Genomic DNA, 20,534 nt, shown 5'->3' with positions numbered 1-20,534 from the left:
AGGCATTCTAGAACATCATGTTTTGTTTCTTGAGCTAATAAAATGGAGTCCATTCTTTAGTAAAAATTTTACCTATGGCCGGGCGGTGGTGGCGCATGCCTGTAATCCTGACACTCGGGAGGCAGAGGTAGGTGGATCTCTGAGTTCGAGGCCAGCCTGGTCTACAGAGCTAGTCCAGGACAGGCTCCAAAGCTACAGAGAAACCCTGACTTGAAAAACAGATTTTTTTTTTTTTTTTTAAACCTATGGCAAGTCATTTAAAAATAAGTGAATAGATAAATTACAGAGGTAATATTGAAACTTGTTTGAGCTGAAAAAAAGGAAATATGCTAAAGTTAAACTATGAGGGGGATTTGATTGTTGAAGTTCAGCTCATTAGGGGCTTGTGGCCAGATTTGATGAACACTAACAGCTGGTCTAGATTTGTGGAATTCCCTTTACCTGAACTGTAAAGCATTCATGACCATAAGAGTTTGAATGAGTGTATATTTTATCTCTGTTTCTTACTGCATTCTTGAATTTTTTTCTTTCTCCTTCTTAATTTGGTTTGTCTAATATATTTATTCTTACTCACCTGGATAGTGGTCATTTATAATTTATCAGTTTATTAAGGATTATCTTAGATGCCTCCTCCTTTAGGTCAGGCCTTAGGAATTTTTTTCCTTGAAGTTTTTATTTATGTGTATGCCTATGTGAATATGTGCCATGGGAGTGCAGTTGATCAAGAAGTTGAAAGAGGGCATTTTTTAGAATTGGAGCTAGAGGCAGTTATACCGCATGGGTGCTAGGAACCAGACTTCTGGGAGAGCAGCAATTGTTCTCACCATTCCTTCTTGGGATTTTAAAAAATCCCTTTCCCATCTCCTCTTTAATAATAGTAGGGATTGAACCCAGTGTATCATGCATGCTAAGTAAGCATTCTACATTGGCAACCTCGTATGTTAAGTATTGTGGGATGACTTAATGGAACCTGAGTTCAGTCCCTAACACACATGTAAAAAGTTGAATGTGTGTGGGGGGGGGGGGGGGGGGGGGTGGGGACAACGACTAGGGAGGGGCTATAATCAGTTGGATTCTGAGACTTGCTTCCAGGCTGTACAGCTGAATCAGTGTGAGACTTCTCTCAAAAAATTAAGGTAGGTAGCAACTGAGGAAGACACCCAACACAATCTCTGACTTCTATACACACACACAGGTGCTTGATATATTCCAGTACATTCTTAAAACATTCATGTGTAACACATATACAACTGAGGATATCAAATATTTATTGTTTGTGAAGGTTATAGCTACCATTATTAAAAGTCAGCTTAGGGGCTGGAGAGGTGGCTGAACGGTAAAGAGCACTGGCACCTCTTCCAGAGGTCCTGAGTTCAATTCCCAGCAACTAAATGGTGATTCACAACCATCTGTAATGAGATCTGGAGCCCTCTTCTGGCCTGCAGACATACATGGAGACAGAACACTGTATGTGTAATAAAAAGTCAACTTAGTCAGGTGGTGGTGGTGCATACCTTTAATGTACACTTGGAAGGTAGAGGCAAGTAGATCTCCAAATTTGAGGCCAGCCTGGTCTGTAGCTCAAGTTCCAGAACAGCCAGGGCTACATAGAGAAACCCTGTCTTGAAAGAAAGAAAAAAGAAAAAGAAAGTCAACTCAAACAAGGCTAGCAGTGAACTCAGTAATGATGCTTGCTCAATGTGCATAAAGCCCTGGCTGGGTTCCTTCTACAGGTCTACAAAGAAAAGACGTTAAGGAAAATCAATAAAAATTAAAATATTTATATCATTTTCAAACAAGCACATTATATTTTAACATGAATGACAACTCTGTTAAGTAGAATATATACATATTGTATTTAATTATCTAAAATGAAATTTATAGGGAAAGAATCTTTGGTTTACATTTTTTGAAAATTTTTTAATGTCTGTCTTGGAAATCAGATTCTATCTGTGTCTATGTTCTTGTGGTATTTGTCTTAGCTGAAGTTTGTATGAGGCCTCTCACAATTGTGTATTCAGAAAGGGGAAAAGTATTTTAATTGCCTTTCAGATTTTTGTGACAATTTCTTTCATTTACACAAAAACTTAAGTGACAATTTTTAATAAATTAATTGGAATATGAAACCCAAGCTGCATCTATATTTCTTATTCTGGCCTATTAAAATTCTTTGCTTTAGGGGCTGGAGAGATGGCTCAGTAGTTAAGAGCACTGGCTGCTCTCAAAGGACCCAGGTTCAATTCCTAGCACCTCCTGGCAGTTCACAATTGTATGTATGTAACTACAGTTCCAGGGGATCTGAAACCCTCCAGGAGACACACATGTAGGCAAAATATCAAAATAAATAATTAAAAAGCTTATTTTTTATTTTTTTGGTTTTTCGAGACAGGGTTTCTCTGTGTAGCTTTGTGCCTTTCCTGGATCTCACTCTGTAGACCAGGCTGGCCTCAAACTCACAAAGATCCGCTTGCCTCTGCCTCCTACGTGCTGGGATGAAAGGTGTGTGCCATCACTGCCTGGCAATTAAAAAGGTTTTTAAAAATTAAATAAAAATCCTTTGCTCTGGCTTGTACTTGGAATTCTTTTTTTTCTTTTTTTTTTTTAAGCTGAGGATCGAACCCAGGGCCTTGCGCTTGTTAGGCAAGTGCTCTACCACTGAGCTAAATCCCTAACCTTGGAATTCTTTTGTGATTTTTTTTTTTTTTTTTTTTTAATTTTTCATACCATTGTTCTCCAGTCACTTAGGAACTCCTAGCTTACTCTGAACAATATAGATCATTTTAGTGCTGGTATTTCATCTGATATGAAAAGTCCAGTCAGTCTTGTATGGTGTGGGAAGGTAAGAGGATCACTACTAGTTGGGTAGCTCTTGGTATACATAGTAGCAAGACTCAGTCTTAAGATAAAAGAATGAGAAAGAATCAGCTGTTACTAATGGCATTCCAAAAAGTCCTATAAGTATTGGGCCCCATGATGGTGGATGAGCATTCCAAAATTATGTTGCATTCATAAATTGTACTTTCTTGATAACAAATAACAGTTTTTCCTTTTTATTTATTTATTTTTTTATGTTTATGGTCTTTTGCTTCTATGTATGTTTGTGTACTATGTGTTTGCCTAATACCCATGGAGGCTAGAAAAATGCAGTCATATCCCTTGGAACTAAAAGTTACAGAAGATTGAGCTGCCTTGTGGGTGTTGGGGATCAAACCCTGATTCTCTGGAAAAGCAGCTAGTGTTTTTAACCTCTGAACTATCTCTCCAGCCCCCAGCTGCTGGATCCTTGTAGGCCCCAGAGATGTATCTGAGTGGGATGGCAAAGGATTGAAGAAAAGGCAAACACATGGACAGAGGTGGACTGGGCTTTCTGCTGGAGAAGCTTCAGCGTTCTGGAAGCTCAGAGTGTCTATTATATAGAGTTGAACAGAGATGGGGTTATTGCATACAGCAGAACAAGGATGCTTGGTTTTTACATTCAGATAAACAAGATGCAGCATTTACAATATATTGCCAGACCAAGGATGTTGTTTTCTATTTTCTCTTTTGTTGGTTTGACCTCCACCCAGTTCCTAAATACATCACACATGGAGGTTTATTCTTAATTATGAATGCCTGGCCTTAGCTTGGCTTAGTTTCTAGCCAGCTTTCCTTACATTAGCCCACCTATCTTTTTTTTTGCCTCTGAGCTTTTCCCATTCTCTAACTTCTGTAAATCTTATTCTTACACTGTGGCTTGCTATGTAGCTAGGTGGCTGGCCCCTGGAGTCCTCCTCCTCCTCTGGCTCCCAGGACCCCCCCCCCCCCAGATTTCTCCCTCTATATATTCTCTCTTCCTGCCAGCCCCACCTACCCTTTCTCCTACCTTGCTATTGGCCGTTCAGCTCTTTATTAGACCATTAGGTGTTTTAGACAGGCACAGTAACACAGCTTCACAGAGTTAAACCAAATGCAACATAAACAAAAGTAATACATCTTAAAATACTATTCTACAGCCGGGCGGTGGTGGTGCATGCCTTTAATCCCAGCACTCAGGAGGCAGAGCCAGGCGGATCTCTGTGAGCTCGAGGCCAGCTGGGCTACCAAGTGAGTTCCAGGAAAGGCACAAAGCTACACAGAGAAACCCTGTCTGGAAAAACCAAAAATAAAATAAAATAAAATAAATACTATTCTACTTCACAAGGAGACAGGTGTAGGAAAGCTCAGTAGAAGCAGTCTCTGTTGGGAAGCAGTGGGTGGTGGTGCTGAAAGCTATGGTGGACATTTTCTGCACACACAGCCAACATTTACACATGGACAAGGAGGGAAGGCTTTGCCATTTCCCTGCTTCTGTCGGAGAGGAAGTCTGCCATTTTCCAGGAGCATGGTTATGCCAGTAATACATACCGACTTGGGACTCAGGGCTTCCTCCTTTCCCATACCCAACATGTATCGACTTTTAAGAGGTCCATTTTTGAAAAATGTTTATCAAAGCTGACTAATCGTAGTCGGTTCTTTCAAATAAAAATGGTGACTCACGGAGCAAAGTGTCTGCATCCAGCCTGTAAGTGAGTGGCACCAAAGATTTTCTTTGAGCTGGAAGTGTTCTGTGGCACTTCCCCATGCAGTGTACAAAAAGGTGGGTATTTCAGATGTGCCTTTATTAAGATAAATTTTTGTTTTGTTTTGTTTTTGTGTTTCGAGACAGGGTTTTTTTTATAGCTTTGGCGCCTGTCCTGGAACTCACTTTGTAGACCAGGCTGGCCTCAAACTCACAGAGATCCGTCTGTCTCTGCCTTCTGAGTGCTGGGACTAAAGGCGTGCGCCGCACCACCACCTGGCTTTAAGTTAAATTTCGGTGGCTCGTTAAAGACCTTAGTGAATGCCTGATAGAAAAGAATAGAGTGGCAGGGTGTAGTTGAAAGCCTCTGCCTTTGTTCTGTTCTCCTGTGATTTGGCATTAATATAAATGACAGCCCAGTAAAAAACAGTGACTGATAGGTTCTGTTATTGTGATACAAATTTTTCACCTCAGAACTCACAGGAGTCCAAGAGAAGCTCTAAACCCACCAGTTTTGTCATGGTGAGAGAGTGTTTGAATTACTAAGAATGCTTAGTGAGTTTGCCTTTTAATAAAGAATACACTTTAAACATGTGTCTTTTCTTCTTTTAAAAATATATGTTTACCCTTAGGAATGTATCCTGTCTGGGATAATGTCAGTGAATGGAAAGAAGGTTCTTCACATGGATCAGAACCCGTACTATGGAGGAGAAAGTGCATCTATAACACCACTGGAAGATGTAAGTCTCTGTGATCAATGTATCTTTACATGTAGGAATTACTTGTGAGTCTCCACTTTAGTTCTTGGAGAAGGTCTCAATTTTGCCTTATTATTCTATTTGGAAGAGGGGGTGAGACAGGGTCTGTCTTTCTCTACCTAGTGTTGGCTATCCTGAATCTCACTATACATACCAGACTGGCTTCACACTCACAGAGCTCCATCTGCCTCCACTTCCAAGGGCTGGGATGAAGGGCATGGAACACCATGCCTAGCACTTTTGGCTTATTAAATAGAGTATTTAATAAGTCTTTAGCTCTTTTATTTTTAGGAGCTTCTAGTTTGGGGGCTTATTGGGATAACTCCAGTCTATTTAATGATCAAAGAAATATATTTGGGGGTAAACTCACAACCACAGGAGATTTATTGTATCGTCTAGGAAAGCTGAGCTATGTCCCATGCTAAACGGCTTGGTCTAAGATCTCAGTATCCAGAGCCATGAGGTAGCCAAGAGGGGCTAGCATATGTGCATCCCATTGTCTTAAGGATCCCCTGTGGTCACAACCCAGAGACCGGTACTTCAAGGTCATAGGCAGGTATAACAGCTACAGCTGCCTGCCTCACTAGGGGCCATGCTTCAGGGCGTGGCTCAAACATCTACCCACTAGAGAGGTTGTATAAAGTGTGTGTGGACTGGGAAGAATGGGAGGGGTGCCCAGGATGCCAGCAGAATGCCATCACTCACCTGGCTTTATTTATTGCCTCAATCTTTCTTTGGTTTGTTTTTTTTTGAGGCAGGGGTTTCTTTGTGTAGCCTTGGCTGTCCTGGAACTCACTTTGTAGACCAACCAGGCTGGCCTCCTCAGTCCCTTAAAGTCCTGTATTCTTTTTTTCCCCCCTGGAGCTGAGGATCGAACCCAGGGCCTAGCGCTTGCCTAGGCAAGCGCTCTACCACTGAGCTAAATCCCTAAACCCAAGTTGTACATTCTTTATCTCTGTTTTCCATATTACAGAGTTGTGTTTGCAGGGTTAAAAAAAAATCATAGTGGTGGGTTGGAGTGGTTAAGAGCACTAACTGCTCTTCCTAAGGACCCAAGTTCAATTCCCAGTAGCCACATGGAAACTCACAACTGTCTGTAACTCTAATTCCAGGAGATCTGATGCCCTCATACAGACATACATACAGGCAAAACACCAATGCAAGTGAAATAAAAATAAATATTTTTTAAAGTCATACTGTAATTCCAAGCTTAATGCTGTTTATTCACTATGCTTTTTCCTTTTTCTCTTTTTGGGAGGAGGGGGTGGGACACATGATTCATTTTATAAGTGAATTTTTCTAAATTTATTTCTTTGTCTGGAGCTTGTAAATTTTTACATATATGAGGATTAACGCTTTTTGTGAAATAATATATACTTCCATGAGTATTAAATCACTGGCTAATTATGTTTAATACCTATACCAGGAAGTTTATTCTTGTGTTTAGGATACTGAAGAACGAGTTGAAAGAATGTTTTGTTAGAGTGTAGCAAAACCTCCTGTCTGAATCCAGCAACATCTTAGTACATTTGATTGGGTTTTGTTTGTTGCTGTTGCTGTGCTTTTTCTTTAAAATTGACAAGGTTTTATTATGTAGCCCTAGCTGGCCTTGAACTCAAGAGCCCCCTGTTTCAGCTTGCAGGTTTATAGGTCTGTACCACTAGACCTAGCTTTCTTAAGGGTTTGAAAAGTTGAAAGTAAAAAAGACATTGTGGCACTTGACCTAAATATTTCAGCTTCCATCTGTTAAAGATGACATTTTCTACAGTATCATAATGCTACTACATGTATGAAAAAGAACAATATTTAGACTATATTCAGATTTCCAGTAAGTCAGAGAGTGATATTTAGGTCTTCAGTAGACTTCCGTTTTTTTTTTTTTTTGTATGTGTTGTTGAGGATCGAACCCAGGGCCTTGTGCTTGCTAGGCAAGCACTCTACCACTGAGCTAAATCCCCAACCCCGACTTCTGTTTTTAAAACCAGTGTTAACTAAAGTTTTAAGCATAAGTGTTTCTTCTCTGTTCTCTTGATCTACCATTTTCACCACCTTCCTCCTCTTCCTTCTTTCTTTGGAGAAGTACAGGCTTCTAGTTTGAAGGAAATTGTTGATTATTTCACACTGTCTGAGAGACACTCATTGGAGATGAATGTGTATCTGGTAATGGAGTCATTGGTTTGTGCTTATGTTCATACTTATCAAAGTGTTTATATTTGTGTGTGAAGTTATTTATATATCAGTTGTATTTCAGTGAAGCCTAAAAGCTACAAGTTAACAAGAACTAGTTTTAACTATCTTTTCTAGATTTGAAGTATTTAACTTTTTTTTAAAGTTGTGTAGCTAGAGAAGCAAACTTAGGGGGAATGAGTTTAAATGATTCCACGGTAAGTGAAAAGACTTATGCCCATGCTTGTTCATCTTAGTATTCATGAGTTAAATACTCTCTTTAACTACGTAATATATTGAGCCCTACAAGTCTCATCTGACTTAATAAAAGTTTGTCTGACAGATAAAGTTTTATCTGACTAAAAATCAAATGCTTTCTACTTCACCTCTTGTAGTTGTGTTATACCTCAGCCCCTCAATCTAAAAATTATTGATGTTTTAGTGAAAATTACATCTTGTTACATTATTGATACATGTATTTTTTTGTACTTTTAGTTATACAAAAGATTTAAATTACCAGGACAACCGCCAGCATCAATGGGGAGAGGAAGAGACTGGAATGTTGACTTAATTCCCAAGTTCCTTATGGCCAATGGTAAAGAATTCTAACATAATTTATAGCAGTATGTGGAATCTGGTTTGGAAGTAGAGACTGTTACCCAGGTCTGAGCCCCTGGGGAATTTGTTGATGTCAGCAGTATGTTTAGTAATTTGTTCCATTAACAGTGTCCTGGGTCATTAAGAATGGAGGGAAGGGGGTATAGTAAATAGTTCTGGAAAGAAACAAAACCATGATGTGGCACAATGCACCAAAATTGAAGATGTTGTTATTTAAATTTTATAAGAAATTATACACATTTCACACAGAAACATTTGTTGCAAATCCAGTGTGATGTAGTACAAACCAGAATTCTAAATTGAGTAGGCAATGGTGTAGACCGACCTGTCTGTCTTTTTTTTCCCCCGAGACAGGGTTTCTCTGTGTAACATCTCTGGCTGTCCTGGAACTCCCTTTGTAGCCAGGCTGGCCTGGAACTCACAGACATCTGCCTGCCTCAGCCTCCCCAGTCTGGGGACTAAAGGCGTACACCACCACCGCCTGTGAACCTGAGTCTTAAATAGTTGTTTTTAAAGGTTTTCTAGTGTGTAAGCTGTTGAGATTACCTAATTTTTCAGTATTTTAGAGGACTGAAATATCTTTTAAGATTTTGTGGTATCTGTATTTTTTCTAAGATGGTATTGAAAAATGAGCCAGGTACAGTGGTGTACACCTGTAATCTCAGCGCTCAGGAAGCTGAGGCTGGAGGATTGCTAATAGTTTGAGGCTAGCCTGTGCTGCAAGTGAATTTTAGGTCAAGCAGGTCTCATAGTGTGAGGCTCTGTCTGGAAAAATAAAAAATAAAAAGAGGAAAAACTAAATTTTTTTAAATTTTCTTTTTTTTAAATAACTTATTTATTTTATGTACATAGGTGTTTTAGTACCCTAGGACTGGAATTACAGACAGTTGTGAGGAGACATGTGGGTGCTGGGAATTAAACCTCGGTCCTTTGGAAGAATTGTCAGTGCTCTTAACCACTGAGCCATCTCTCCAGCCCCCCCTTTAAAAAAATTTTTTTTAATAAAATAGTTTATTTAATTTACTTTTTTTTTTGAGCTAAGAATCGAACCCAGGGCCTTGAGCTAAATCCCCAACTCTTACTTTTTTTTTTTTTTTTTAAAGATTTATTTATTATGTATACAGTGTTCTGCCTGCTGGCCAGAAGAAGTCATCAGATCAAATTACAGATGGTTGTGAGCCATCATGTGGTTGCTGGGAAATGAACTTAGGACCTCTGGAAGGACAGCCAGTGCTCTGAGCCATCTCCAGTGAAAAACTAAATTTTTTGTTACACATTTATTTCCCATGAAATAAAGAATGTGCTACTTTTTCCCTTTTGAGTTATGCTTTATAGTTTGTATTAGTAGATACTTTATTTGAATGTTCTTATAGATTTAAATAATAGCTGAATTTTTCTGGGGTAAATTATCAACAAGTTTGTATAATTTAGTAACACGCTAAGCAGAAAGGAAACAACATTTGCATAGTCAGAATGGCACTATCCAGGTTTGTTTCTTTGCAGTGCTAGGGATGGAGCCACCATTTAAATTTAATTATGCTTAATCTTTTGATATTCAAGATACATATATGTATATGTATGTATAGTCCCAGTTAACAGGGAGTTTCCAGCCTGTGTATTAATGTGTGTAGGGGTGCAATAAAGAGGGAGGAAAGAAATGTGTGCAAGCTGATGACAGATAGCATTGTGTACCATTAGGAGAGAATTAGGGGTCTTTTTCAGAAGCTTTTTCTATTTATTACTACATTTGGCTTTTGCCTTTCCTGGTACCTCTATGATCCTTTGATAGTAGTACTCATTTTTGTTTCTGCCATTTTGTCATTGAAAGGTAAAATGTGATTTTTAACATAAATCTGTCTGTTAGAAGGTGGGATGAGTATTAGTTATTTACCAGCTTTCCTGTTTATTAGTGAATTGGTCAGTGTTGTGCTTGGCATATTTTCTGTTGTGTTCTCCTTGCAGTGAACTCCTTACAGACATCACCCCACTAAAGACACAGGAGCAGCCTTTTATTTTAGTCTGGGGTTTTGCTGCACAACTCTATTGCATGTGTTTTTCTTTTCTTTTCGGCTTTTTTTTTTTTTTTGAAACAGGGTTTCTCTGTAGTTTTGGTGCCTGTCCTGGATCTCACTCTGTAGACTAGGCTGGCCTTGAACACAGAGATCCACCTGGCTCTGCCTCCCGAGTGCTGGGATTAAAGTCGTGCGCCACCACCGCCTGGCTGAAGTTCACCTACTGTTATGTTGTTTGAAAATGTACCTTTTCAAAGAGGCCTGTTAGTTGGCACTCATTTATTGTTTCCATTTTGATTTGAATTTCTAGCCTTTGAACTTGTAGACTTTGGTGTTGTTTTGAAACATGGTCTTCTGTGTAGCCCAGGCAGCATGGACACTGAACTGATCCTTCTTCCTCAGCTTCCTGAGTTGGATTGGTGTGCCATGTCTAGCTATATTAAATTCTTAGTCACGAGTCTTAATATTGGGGCCTGTTAATAAAATTGTTTCGTGTACTTTCATCTCTGCTACATGAGTATCTCTTCATATTTTATTTCTTAATTTTTTTTTAGTTCTGGAGTTTGAATACAAGATCTTATACATGCTAGTCAAATGTTCTTTACTGAGTTATGTCTCTCAGATCTAACTTAAAAAAAGATGTGATTACCCTGTTGTAGTTATCCTTTCAAATCAGCTTTAAAATGGTTTTGGTTTCACAAAAATTTTGGCTGATTTGGGCAAATGAGCCTCCTTAGGCTTATAGACAGATGGTATTCCTAATTGTAGTCCTTTCTCTATCTGATGTTGATATTCTCTAATAAATATAAGTTGATTTAGAAATTGAAATATTTGGAATTGTCTGTGACTGATATAGACCTGCAAAGTTGACTAAATCCACTTGCAGTAAAACAGATCTCTTCTCACTGCTAGTACATATTTCATGGCCTTTGCAAAGCCAAGTTGATGAGCTTCATTAGCCTACAAGTTATAACATTAAGCTTGAACATGTGCTTGAGGTGTATATTCTAGTTGTACCATTGAATATGTGGCTTTGGGGGGATTCTTGGAAAAAGTTTGGGAGCCCTTAATAGCAATTTCTAATAATTTTTATTGGTAGTAAGATTTCAGTGACAGCTTGCTTACATTGTGTGACTTTTGTAGGTCAGTTGGTGAAGATGCTGCTTTACACAGAGGTCACTCGCTATATGGATTTCAAAGTTATTGAAGGAAGCTTTGTCTATAAGGGGGGGAAAATCTACAAGGTTCCTTCCACTGAAGCAGAAGCCCTGGCATCTAGTAAGTAATTCTCATTGTATTTATTAGAATGATGAGGTTTTATGGTGAAAAGGAGTCTCAGAAACCCATTTATCTAGTCAAAAAATAGTTAATTGATTATCAGTTATATGCCAGACACTATTTTAGGCACTTGGGCATATATTAGTTAACTTTAATGTTTTATTCCGTTTAGGAGAGGAGGGGAAAGGATATAAAACCAGAAGTTTCTTAGCTTTATCTTACTACCAGATATATTATATGTTATTAGTAGGAGTACTGACTCAGAGAGAGCTTGGGGTTTACATATTACAACCCCCCCCTCCCCCGTGTGTGTGTGTGTGTGTGTGTGTGTGTGTGTGTTCCACCACAGCCATTGTATTCCTTTTAAAGATACTTTAGTTTTAGTTTTTGAGCTGAGGATCAAACCCAGGGCCTTGCGCTTGCTAGGCAAGCACTCTACCACTGAGCTAAATTCCCAACCCAAGATATTTTATTTTTATTTTGTGTGATTATTTGCCTGTATATGTGTACCGCATGCATACCTAGTGCCCATGGAGCCCAGAAGAGGAGGCATTAGATCTCTACAGGGCTGGAGTTACAGATGGTCATGAGCCACTATGCTCCTAACCGCTGAGCCGTCTCTCTAGCTCTGCTTATAGCTGTTTTTAAAAAGTGTAGAGCAGCAGCACACTGATTGTTTAAGATTTCATTAAAGTAAGTGACTCTCCAGGGCAGTCATCTTCTAAAGGTGGCTGCTGTTAACTCTGCCCTGGTGCCTTCAATGACTTTTCCCATTAAGTCTAAGAATGTGTCATTAACATTTGAAAGAGAGCAAAGGAGCAGCATTCATAGTTTGGGGACTGGTTGAATTACAGGTCAGCATTATTAGAGGAAGAATGAATATAGGTATAGATGCCTTTGGAACAATTTTTTCAGTTTTAGCTTCTCCAAATATGTACTAGTTACCCGAAATTGTGTGTTAAAATTGAAGACTTTATGAATGATCTTTGTTATGTCCCTGGAGACCATGTTGTCTAGATTACATTTGTTGAGTAATGACATTGATGTTTAAAGTATCCTCTCATATTTTTTCTTCTCAGTATCCTATTGTGAGTGTGTGCTTTTTGAAAAAATATTTTTCAGGCTTAATGGGACTGTTTGAAAAACGCCGCTTCAGGAAGTTCCTAGTTTATGTTGCCAACTTTGATGAAAAAGATCCTAGAACTTTTGAGGGCATTGACCCTAAGAAGACCTCAATGAGAGATGTGTATAAGAAGTTTGATTTGGGCCAAGATGTTATAGACTTCACTGGCCATTCGCTTGCATTGTACAGAACAGATGAGTAAGTAGGCTAATGAATCTCGTTGAGGGCTTGGCAGAGGCTGGGAAATACTTGCCATCAGTGATAGGAGGTCTGTTTACCACAAGTGGATTTGGGGCAACTTTGCAGTTCCTGTTCTATATCATAGACAATTTCTAGTCATCTTACATTTACAGTAGAATATCAACAACAGAGTGAGGAGTCCAGTTTTGGTTTCCAGATTCCTATTTTCCTTGAAACGCTCAACTGAATCTCTAGTTTTCCAAATGGGAGACTTAGGAATTGTATGCTTTTGTGTGGCCTGGGAAAGAGGTTCTAGTTGCAAATTAGTGTTAGGGTACTTTAAGAGAAATGAAAGGGTGGTAATTTGAAGTTACTTCAGAAAAAGAGTTTAAAATAAACAAGAAGTAGTCTTTTTCTAATATTCTTGTATTTTTTTCCCCAGCTACTTAGATCAGCCGTGTTATGATACCATTAATAGAATTAAACTTTACAGCGAGTCCTTGGCAAGATATGGTAAAAGCCCATACCTTTATCCGCTCTATGGCCTTGGAGAATTGCCACAAGGATTTGCCAGGTGAGCACCTGTTTAACCCACTAGCTATAGCCCTGCTGATCCTAGACTTTATCCTTACTACTGAAAGTGAAAAATGGCTCTGAATAATGAGATGCTATTTGTTTTATGTTTTTAATATTTTTATTATCATTAGTATTATTATTTTGGTTTTTCTAGACAGAGTTTCTCTGTGTATCCTTGGCCATCCTGGAACTTGCACTGTAAACCAGGCTGGCTTCAAACTCAGAAACCCTCCGGCCTCTGCCTCCCGAGTGCCAGGATTAAAGGCGAGTGCTAACATGGCCCAGCTGAGATTATTTTTGTTTTTATTAAAATTCATGCACAATGAAAGAAACATAGAGCTTCAATAAAATGAAATTCAGTTTGAAAAGTGTGTAGACTTTATAGACCTGTGTTGTCACAATTCCAACTCATATAAAAATGTTCCCTTCCCCCACAAGTAATTCCTCCCCATAGAAAAATACAGTCTATGCTCATCTCCCTCCGACTTCTGTTTTGTGTGTTTATGAGATTCCTTTAGGTTAGTACATGGGCTTCGAGTCAGTGTTACGTGAATAATGTTTATACCTCACTTCTTGGTGGGATGTCTAGATTTCTAGTTTGGGGATGAAACTACTATTTAAGTTTTGTACATCTGGTATTGCTGACTGATGTCAAAAGTATGTTTTTAAAAGTAATAAACTGCTTGTTTTCTGAGCACTTGTGCAATTTTTATATACTCAACAGTGAGAGTTTTATGTATCCATACTCGTGGATATATATTTTTGGTGCTGTTTATTGACACTTTATTACATTTCTTAATTGGGTATGTATGTGGATGGACATCTGCTCTTTCCTACTTAGTGGGTCCCGAGGATTGAACTCATGCCAGATTAGTAAGTATCTTTACCTGCTGAGCCAACTCTCTGGCCCTGTTTATTGTTTTTTTTTTTTTTTTTTTTTTTTTGTTGGTGTTTTGAGACAAAGTCTCCCTGTGTAGCCCTTGCTATCCCGGAAATTGTTACGTGGACCAGGCTGGATTTGAGCTGTTAGGGATATGCTTACCTCCATCTATCACATTTTGGGATTAAAGGTGTGTTTTATCTTTATTTTTAATAGACTTTTTTCCTTAGCAGTGGAAATTGAGCCTATGTTTTAACACCCAAGTGTGTGGGATATGCCACATCATTATAATTTTATCTTTTAAATCATTTTAAGCTTGACAGTGGTGGTGGACGCCTTTAATCCCAACACTGGGGAGGCAGAGGCAGGTGAATTTCTGTGAATTTGAGGCCAGCTTGGTCTACAGAGCGAGGTCCAGAACAGCCAGACCTATAAAAAGAAACCCTGTTTTGAAAAAAAAGAACAAACCAAACCAAACCCAACAACAATATGTGGGTATCATGTGGAGCAGAGGACAGCTTGTTAGGGTCTGTTCTCTTCTTTCTATGTGGGCTCAAGGGATCAAACTCAGGCCATCAAGCTTGCCTGAAAACAGTTTTCCCTGCTGAGAAAGCTGAACCATCTCACTTTCATTATGGCTTGAAGTTGCCTATCTAGAAAACTAATGTTTACTACCTTTTCCTGAGCTATTTGTAATTTTGTGCTGTGATTGCCCAAGTCTTTTGCACAGTTTTAAAGGTCTGGGTTGTTTTTGTTTTTGATTGGTGGGTCATCTTGATGTATTCTGGTGCCAATCTTTTGTCAGATCTAATGTACTACAAATATTACCTTCCAGTTGGTGGCTTGTCCTTTTTTGTTGTTTTTATTTATTTATTTTTCTAAGACAGTATAGCCTTGGCTGTCCTGGGACTTGCTCTGTAGACCAGCCTGGCCTCAAATTCAGAGATCCACCTGCCTCTGCCTCCCAAGTCCTGGAATTAAAGGTGTGCACCACCACTTCTGATGGTGGCTTATCTTTTATAACAAGTTTTGCACTTTGATAAAGTCCAATATGTCAAACTTATTTTTACATCTATTGAATGCATTTTGAGTACTATGAAATCATTCTTTAGCCTAAAGGCCAGAGAAGCTTGTGGTTTTGCCTTTTTTTTTTTTTTTTTTTTTTTGGTTTTTCGAGACAGGGTTTCTCTGTGTAGCTTTGGCACCTTTCCTGGATCTTGCTCTGTAGAGCAGGCTTGCCTTGAACTCATAGAGATCCGCCTGGCTCTGCCCGGTTTTGCTTTATTATGTAACAGCTATAATTCACCTTGAAAGAATGTTGATGCCTAAGTGAGGTACAGTTTGAGCCTAATCCCTGGTATTTAGTTGTTCCAGCTGCATTGACTGGGTGTGTCTCATTTCCCAGTGGTCTTGTAGTGAAATGAGTTATTATAATCTTGTAGTTAAATCCTAGAAGTCAAGTGATGTAACACTTCCACTATATGTCTTCGAAATTTATGGTGGCCATTGTAGGTTCTTCATGTCTCTTAGAACCAGGCTGTCCATTTCTAGAAAAGCTTGCAAGGTTTTTATTGGAACTGAATTGTCTGTACATCATTTGTGACAAATATCCATTGTACTAATGCTGAGTCTTCTACCCACACCTGTGTTTAGAATTTGTCTCCACTATGCTTTTATATGTAACTTTGTTCAAATTTATTTAAAGTATTTTATTGTTGGTGGCACACACCATTAATCCCAGCACTGGGGAGGCAGATGCAGGGAGATATCTCTGAGTTTGAGGCCAGCCTGGTCTATAGAGGGAGTCCAGGACAGGCTCCAACCTGCATAGAGAAACCCTGTCCCAAAAAAAACAAAGTATTTTTTTTTTCTTCATACTGCTGTTAGTTCTTTATTTTGAAGTTGTTTGCTGCTAATATATATAAAATGCACAATTAATTTTTGTGTATTAACCTTGCTGTTAGTTTTACTAGTTCAGTTATTCTGATAGACATCAGAATTTTCCATGTACACAGTTGTAGAGAGAATAGATTTTCCCCTTAAAATCTGTATGCATTGTGTCTCTTTTCCACTCTTGCTTTTATTGTACTGGCTAGAAAAATGTTGAACTGGCAAGAACAACCATTCTCGTCTCCAGTCTTAGAAAAAATATTAAATATTTTCTATTAAATAGTGGTGGGTTTTTTTTGACTGTTTTGTGAGATTTTTCCATAGTTTGGACAGCTTTTAATTGTAAATGGGTTGATATTGAGTTAATGGTACATGTTTTCTTTGTATGCTGTTAATACACTGAATTACATAAAACTGAGTTTTGGAGCTGGGTGTGTGGCACATAGGTAATCCCTGTGTAACTGCTATATCCTCAGCCTGGCTTTTGTTTATTTGAAAATTTTTACCTTACTTTTGAAGGACTGTGTTGGTTGTAGCCTGTTTTCATTAGCACATCGGAAATTGCTTTCTCCACGGCTGGCTTGGGCTTGAATGAGAAAGTGACTGTCCTTTGTCCCAAGAGTTGTCTCTTCAGGTATTCTGAGTTGTTCTCTTCTGTCCACTGAACAGCTTTCAGGCTTTTTGTCAGGTTTTGACAGTCTTGCTGTTTGAGTATTACTTTAAAAGAACCAAACTCAGAATTTCAGGTCATTATTTATTCAGCTATGTGGTCCCATTTTCCTTTTCTTTTTGTTTTTTTTTTTCAAGACAGGGTTTCTCCTTAGCTTTGGAGGCTGTCCTGGAACTCACTTTGTAGACCAGGCTGGCCTCGAACTCACAGAGATCCACCTGCCTCTGGCCTCCCCACCACCGTCCGGCTCATTTTCCTTTTCTTTTGATGCACCAATCTCTTGTGTGTTTGGCCCTTGGCATTATACCGTTCCCTGAGTCAGTGAGGCTCTGGTCTTCTGTTTTTCTTTTGTATTTTTTTTTTTTTCATTCTCATTTTTTTCCTCTTTCTCATTTTTTTCTCTTGTTTTGTGTGATGTATATTTGTCATAAATCCCATCTTTATGTGTAGTGCTGGGGATTGATCTCAGTGCTTTACTGTATGTTAAGCAAGACTTTCTACCATTATATATATGTGTGTGTGTGTGTGTGTGTGTGTGTGTGTGTGTTTAGTTGTATCTTTATTTTCCATATGAAAGACAAATGAAGTAGTTTACTCTTTTGTCTCCCCTTAATTTCCCTTGTTCTTTACTTGCTCTGTCCTCTTCATCACGTAGCACCCCCTTTTACTTTATGTCATACATGTATGTGTATATGTATATTTGTTAACATATTACTTTATATATTGTAAATAGAGATAGTTACTCAGCCTAAGTCATTTGAGAAAAAAAATGTGATTTGTTTAAGTCTCTATTTTGCTCAGCATGATTTTCAGATCCATGTATTTTTTTAATAGTTGACATAATTTCATTTTTGTCTACACTCAGCCACACTTTTTTCTTTATTCAAGACCTTATTATGTTCTTTTCTGCTCCTCTCAAACCCTTTCTTCCCAACAGTTCTCCTCACACTTTCATGTCTTTTTGTGTGTTTATGGCCCATTACCTTTAATTAGTTGGTACTGTAATTCAAGAATCAAGAAGGGAGATTTTAGCAATTCAAATAATTGTGAATTATGATTTTTTTAGGTTAAGTGCTATATATGGAGGTACGTACATGTTGAATAAACCAATTGAAGAAATCATTGTGCAAAATGGAAAAGTGGTTGGTGTAAAATCTGAAGGAGAGGTAAGTAACTACTCTTGTTAATTAAAATGTGCTGTCTGCAGGGGTTGGGGATTTAGCTCAGTGGTAGAGCGCTTGCCTAGCAAGTGCAAGGCCCTGGGTTCAGTCCTCAGCTCTGGAAAAAAATTGTGCTTTCTGCTATATATTTAATGTGGTGTGGACATTGATATTACATCCCAGGACATCTCTCTCTCTCTCTCTATCACTCTCACTCACTCACTCACTCACTCACTCATTGTTTACAGTTTTTTGTTTAATTTTTCACACAGCTTTTTCTCGGAACAGCTTCAGGGTGTTGGTATGAAACAGAAGTGGCTGTAATACATTTGTCATGCAACTAAGCCTTAAGATGACAACATCTTTTCAGTATTATATCATGTACTGATTATTTACGTTCTACTAGGACATGTATGACAGTCTAACAATAATCTCTTGAGGTCAAGTAGAGCCAGGATTTGAATTACTTCTGAACTTCTTGCAACTTCCTAACATTGATTATTGGTAAAGCTAGTTTAAATTGTTACCTGCAGTTCAGTAATTATGAACTAAGTTATAGAGATAATAGATTTAGAGAAAACTATAAATATAGTTGTTGGTGGTTTAGAGGTTTGGGTGTTTTTGTGTGTGTGTGTGTGTGTGTGTGTGTGTGTTTGTTTTGTTTTTGTTTTTGTTTTGGTGGTGCTTGGGATGGAATCTAGGACCTTAGTCTTTGAAGCCTCATTACCAATACACTGTTTAAAAAACAAAACACTGTAAACACTGAATGGTAAATTATAAATTACTTTTTCCCAAATAGCTGTTTTGAGTGATTCTCCTATGAGCATTGCTGTGCAAAATAACTATCTTTAAGACCCTGTTTTCAGTTTTTTGGTTATATACCAAGAGGTTGAACTGCTGGATTAAATAGTAATTCTGGCATTCATTGATTTAAACAGTAATTCTGTTATTTTTTTTTTTTTTTGAGAAAGTGTCATATTGTGACATCAGCCATTTTATGTTCCATTCTCACGAGGGGTGCCAATACCCTGTTGTCACTTTCTGTTTGGGAAGTGACCATCCTAATAGGAGTCTTGTGGTTTTGATTTCCCATCACTGGTGCTTGGTGATATGGTACTTGGCCATTTGTAGAGCTTTGGAGAAATGTCTATGGAAATCTTTACAGACAGGTGTGCGGCACCCTCCCCCACTTACGCTTATTTATTTATTTAGAGGCAGACTTTCTCTGCATAGCCCTGGCTGTCCTGAACTTGTTCTGTTGACCAAGCTGACCTTGATTTCAAAGATCCACCTGCTTCTCTGCCTCTTGAGTGCATTGCCCGCTACTGCCGGCAATTAACAGTCTTTTTTTAAATTGCTGAATTCTAGCAGTTCTTGATATACTGTGGATATTAATTCCTTATCAGATATATTACTTGCAAATATTTCTTCTCATTATGATGTTTCCTTTTGCATTTAACTGCATTAAGAGTTTTGTATCTACCCGGCCAGCGGTGGCACATGCCTTTCATCCAGCATTTGGGAGGCAGAGCCAGGCAAATCTCTGAGAGTTCAAGGCCAGGCTGGTCTACAAAGTGAGATCCATGACAGGCACCAAAACTACACAGAAAAACCCTATCTCAAAATCTCCCCTCTCCCCAAAAAAGTTTAATATGTGATACACACAAATTTTAACTTTTCATGAAGTCCCTTTTGTGAGTCTTTGGTGTGTTAAAAAGTTATTACAATAAATGAAACTTTTTCCTTTTTTTTCCCCCTAAGAATTTTTATAATTTCAGGTCTTAATCCCTTATGTATGGTTTTAGGTAAATTTTAACTTTTTTTTTTTTTTTTTTTTTTTTAAATAGCAGATGCAGTTTTACCAGCCCTAATGGTTTTGTTCTGTGTTCTTTTGAGAGTCTCATGCAGGTAGCCCTCATTGGTCTAAACTATAGAGAACAGGTTGGCATCAAACTTGAACCTACCTCCTCATCTAAGTGCTGAGATTACAACTGTGTTCTACAAGTTTTTAAGATTTTCCCTTATCCTATAATTGGTTTTATCAAAAATCACTTGAAAGTATGAAGGTTCATTTCTGGCTTTTCTTCTGTTCCTTATCTTTGTGCTAATACTGGGTACCACACTGTATTGACTGCTGTAGTTTTTGTTTGTTTGTTTTTCAAGACAGGGTTTCTCTGTAGCTTTGGAGGCTGTCCTGGAACTCACTTTGTAGACCAGGCAGGCCTCGAACTCACAGAGCTCCACCTGCCTCTGCCTCCCGAGTGCTGGGATTACAGGCTTGCACCACCACCGCCCGGCCCTTCTATAGTTTTTTAGTGGAGTCCTCCATCTGTGTTCTTTTCTCAATTGTTTTAGTTATTAATAAATTCAGTGTTTAAGATTCAATATCCATTTTAGGGTTGATTTGGAGAGCTTAAATTTCTAATACATGAATGTGTGACATATTGCCATGTTTCCATGTCATCTTTATAATGTCTCTTTTAATGTTTTGTTACAGATTGCTCGCTGTAAGCAGCTCATCTGCGACCCCAGCTATGTAAAAGATCGGGTTGAAAAAGTGGGCCAGGTAATCAGAGTGATCTGTATCCTTAGCCACCCTATCAAGAACACCAATGATGCCAATTCCTGCCAGATCATCATTCCACAGAACCAAGTCAACCGCAAGTCAGGTATGTTTTGGAGACCA

At 38.5% G+C, this 20,534-nt stretch overlaps 1 protein-coding gene across 1 annotated transcript in view; it reads left to right on the top strand.

Moving 5' to 3' along the window:
- The window catches only part of Gdi2 (GDP dissociation inhibitor 2), a 40,454-nt gene that overhangs the window by 8,953 nt on the left and 10,967 nt on the right, over window positions 1–20,534 (top strand). The window contains exons 2-8 of the mRNA XM_036188713.1: window positions 5,170–5,277; window positions 7,957–8,056; window positions 11,235–11,369; window positions 12,492–12,690; window positions 13,115–13,246; window positions 17,755–17,854; window positions 20,346–20,517. Coding sequence (XP_036044606.1) covers window positions 5,170–5,277; window positions 7,957–8,056; window positions 11,235–11,369; window positions 12,492–12,690; window positions 13,115–13,246; window positions 17,755–17,854; window positions 20,346–20,517 — 946 coding nt within the window. The remainder of the gene's footprint in view (window positions 1–5,169; window positions 5,278–7,956; window positions 8,057–11,234; window positions 11,370–12,491; window positions 12,691–13,114; window positions 13,247–17,754; window positions 17,855–20,345; window positions 20,518–20,534) is intronic.

Source organism: Onychomys torridus, chromosome 5 (genome assembly GCF_903995425.1).
Source record: "Onychomys torridus chromosome 5, mOncTor1.1, whole genome shotgun sequence".
NCBI lineage: Eukaryota > Metazoa > Chordata > Mammalia > Rodentia > Cricetidae > Onychomys > Onychomys torridus.
The sequence above is the reverse complement of the archived record's forward strand: the minus strand, read 5'-3'. Positions and strand labels throughout refer to the sequence as shown.